At 35.0% G+C, this 3,167-nt stretch overlaps 1 protein-coding gene across 1 annotated transcript; it reads left to right on the forward strand.

Moving 5' to 3' along the window:
- The first annotated feature begins 2,287 nt into the window (after positions 1-2,287).
- LOC107781171 (uncharacterized) lies at positions 2,288-2,752 on the forward strand. Its single transcript, XM_016601831.2, has one exon. The coding sequence runs from the start codon at positions 2,288-2,290 to the stop codon at positions 2,750-2,752; it is 465 nt and encodes a 154-aa protein (XP_016457317.1).
- The last annotated feature ends 415 nt before the right edge of the window (positions 2,753-3,167 follow it).

Raw genomic sequence — 3,167 nt, forward strand, 5'->3', positions numbered from 1 at the left:
CCAGAAGAGGACGAGGAACTCCTTGGTCCCGAAGTACCCTATCTCAGTGCAATTGGTGCACTAATGTATCTTGCTAATGCTACAAGGCCTGACATAGCATTTTCTGTTAATTTACTAGCAAGATATAGTTCTTCTCCTACACGGAGACATTGGAACGGGATTAAGCATATATTGCGATATTTAAAGGGAACTCTTGATATGAGTTTGTTTTATGCTAACAAAGATAGTACAGATCTTGTCGGTTATGTAGATGTAGGTTATTTATCTGATCCCCATAAAGCTCGATCTCAAACCGGCTACGTATTTACATATGGAGGTACTGTCATATCATGGCGCTCCACAAAGCAATCTATTGTTGCTACTTCTTCAAATCACGCTGAGATAATAGCTATTCATGAAGCAAGTAGGGAATGCGTATGGTTGAGATCAATAATTCATTTTATTCGAGAAAAATGTAATTTGGAATGTGAGAAAAGACCCACAATTTTATACGAAGACAATGCTGCATGCATAGCCCAATTGAAGGGAGGATTTATAAAAGGAGATAGAACGAAGCACATTTCACCAAAATTATTCTACACACACGATCTTCAGAAAAGTGGTGACATTGATGTGCAACAAATCCGTTCAAGTGATAATCCAACAGATTTATTCACTAAATCTTTGCCAACTTCAACATTTGAGAAGATGGTATACAAGATTGGAATGCGAAGACTCAAATATTTGAAACAAGGTTTTCATCAGGGGGAGTAAAGTACGCGATGCACTCTTTTTGCCTTACTAAAGTTTTTTTCATGGGGTTTTCCTTATAAGGTTTTTAATGAGGCACCTAGCAATGCGTCTTACTAAATATGTGCACTCTTTTTCCTTCACTGAGATTTTTCCCCACGTGGTTTTTCCTAGTAAGGTTTTAATGAGGCACATTATCTTTTAATGAACATCCAAGGGGGAGTGTTATAAATATATTATATTATGGATGTTCATTTAGTACTCCGTTGTAAATAAGCTTCCTGAAGAAGCTTATCCATATGGGACTCCACCGTAAATATGTTTATCTATTTAGTACTATATTGGAAATAAGCTTCCTGAAGAAGCTTATCAATTCGGTACCCGGTTATGGATAAACATTACCCCCAGTAGAAGATTATCCATACCGGGTATAATAAGGTTATCCTTTCAGTACCCAGTTATGGATAAACATTACTCCCGGTAAAAGATTATCCATACCGGGTATAATGAGCTTATCCTTCCAGTACCCAGTTATGGATAAACATTATCACCGGTAGAAGATTATCCACACCGAGTATAATAAACTTATCTTTTCAGTACTCCGTTATGGATAAACATTGCTCTCAGTAGAAGATTATTCATATCTGGTATAGTAGCAGCTTACGCAACAGGTTCCTTTCTTCTACAAATAGAAGAGATTTCAGTTCATTATGCACGTCAGTTTGAATTCGAATAATATATCAGTTTCTCTCTATAGTTGTTTTTACTTTAAAGTCTTTATTTTATAACAGTAGTAATAATAATAAAGCCATTGTCGTTCGATTTTAGTTACTGGATTTACATTGACACTATAAAAACATGTATTTAAGTAAAAGGTAAAAAGGGAACAAATATTCCTGTATAATGCAAAATATTTTAATTTTATCCTTGGTTGTACTTTAAGCCTATGCATACTCTTGTCATTTCTCATATTTGTCTTTATCATAACATAGCTCTAACTTGAAATATAATGAAGGGTAGTTTTTAATCATAGTCTAATTAAAGTTTAAAGATAAATTTGGACGTTTATCTCAAATTATTTTGATACATAAAATCTCCACTCAATCCACCCTTGAGCTCCATTAAAATGATAAGCAAATACGAGACAGTTAACTAATGAAAGAGATATGAAGGATCCTAAAGTATAATGCAAGATAAATTTGAGATACTTATTTGGTACATTAGATGAATAAATTTTGAAATTTTTTCCTTTTAAGTTATACTCATTGTCAAGATAAATAACTTTTTAGAGAATTATGAAGTTGACCTTAAATAATTTTAAGCACTTCCATTTACGGTTTAGTATTAATTTAAATATTTCTTATGCCACATGATAAAATTGAGGTGGCTTCCTGGTCCACGACTCAATACTTTCCCCCCTCCTATATATACCTCTACTCTTACTTCTCTCTCTGTTCAGTCTCTTCAAATAAGCATAATTAACTCTTTCCTTCATCCATTCATATGCTTTAATCTTTTTTTACTTAAAGTGTGGTGGAGCGTATATATAACCAGAATAATGGGCATATGCAGTTCATACGAATCGACATCAGTTGCTACTGTCAAATTAATACTACATGACGGAAGGTTACAAGAGTTCTCTTATCCAGTGAAGGCTTCATACTTGTTACAAAATGACCCTACAATCTTTATTTGTAACTCCGACGAAATGGATTTCGGAGACGTAGTTTCTGCCATTAGTGCCGAAGAAGAGCTTCAACTAGGTCAACTATATTTTGCTCTGCCTTTGAGCCGACTGAAATGTAGGCTTCAGGCTGAGGAAATGGCTGCATTAGCTGTGAAGGCTAGTTCTGCGTTAAATAATAGTGGTGACGGTGAGAAATGTTTAATTCTATTTGAAAAAGGTGGTGGAAAATTTTCCAAGAAAGTGGTGGATAACAGTGGTTCTAGAGGGAGAAACAATCGGGGTGGCAGCGCCAGGAGAAAGAAGTTCACGGCGAAGTTGAGTGCAATAAATGAGTAGGGGTAAAAAAAAATGTGGTGGTGATCGATAGGTTAGTTTGTGCGTACGGATAATTTTGACCGTGAAGATTATTTACATAGACAAAGAAATCAATTGGAGTAATTTTTTTTTTATCACTAGTGATTTGAATTATGATCTTGGATATTTTTACTCACTTTGTTAACGGTTACGACACATCCTTGGGTTTATATGTAGAAGGGGTACTATGTAAATAGTAGGTTTTGTAAAAGATCTCGAGGTTACTATTCGTCTAGTTAGATGCTGCTTGATCAAAATTCGGCGTTTGCTTGCTTTTGGTTTTTATGTACTGTCAGCCAATAGAGGGGTTGTATCGCAATTTTACTCACAGGTTTTCATTATTGGTGGAAGACATAGGCCCATTCCAGATTTAAACTTTCAGATTTGCAATTTTACT

The sequence above is a fragment of the Nicotiana tabacum genome, chromosome 3, assembly GCF_000715075.1.
Source record: "Nicotiana tabacum cultivar K326 chromosome 3, ASM71507v2, whole genome shotgun sequence".
NCBI classification, from domain to species: Eukaryota; Viridiplantae; Streptophyta; class Magnoliopsida; order Solanales; family Solanaceae; genus Nicotiana; species Nicotiana tabacum.

Excerpts from the sequence above, each read along its gene's own strand:
- LOC107781171 (XM_016601831.2), top strand. The coding sequence starts at position 2,288 with ATGGGCATATGCAGTTCATACGAATCGACATCAGTTGCTACTGTCAAA.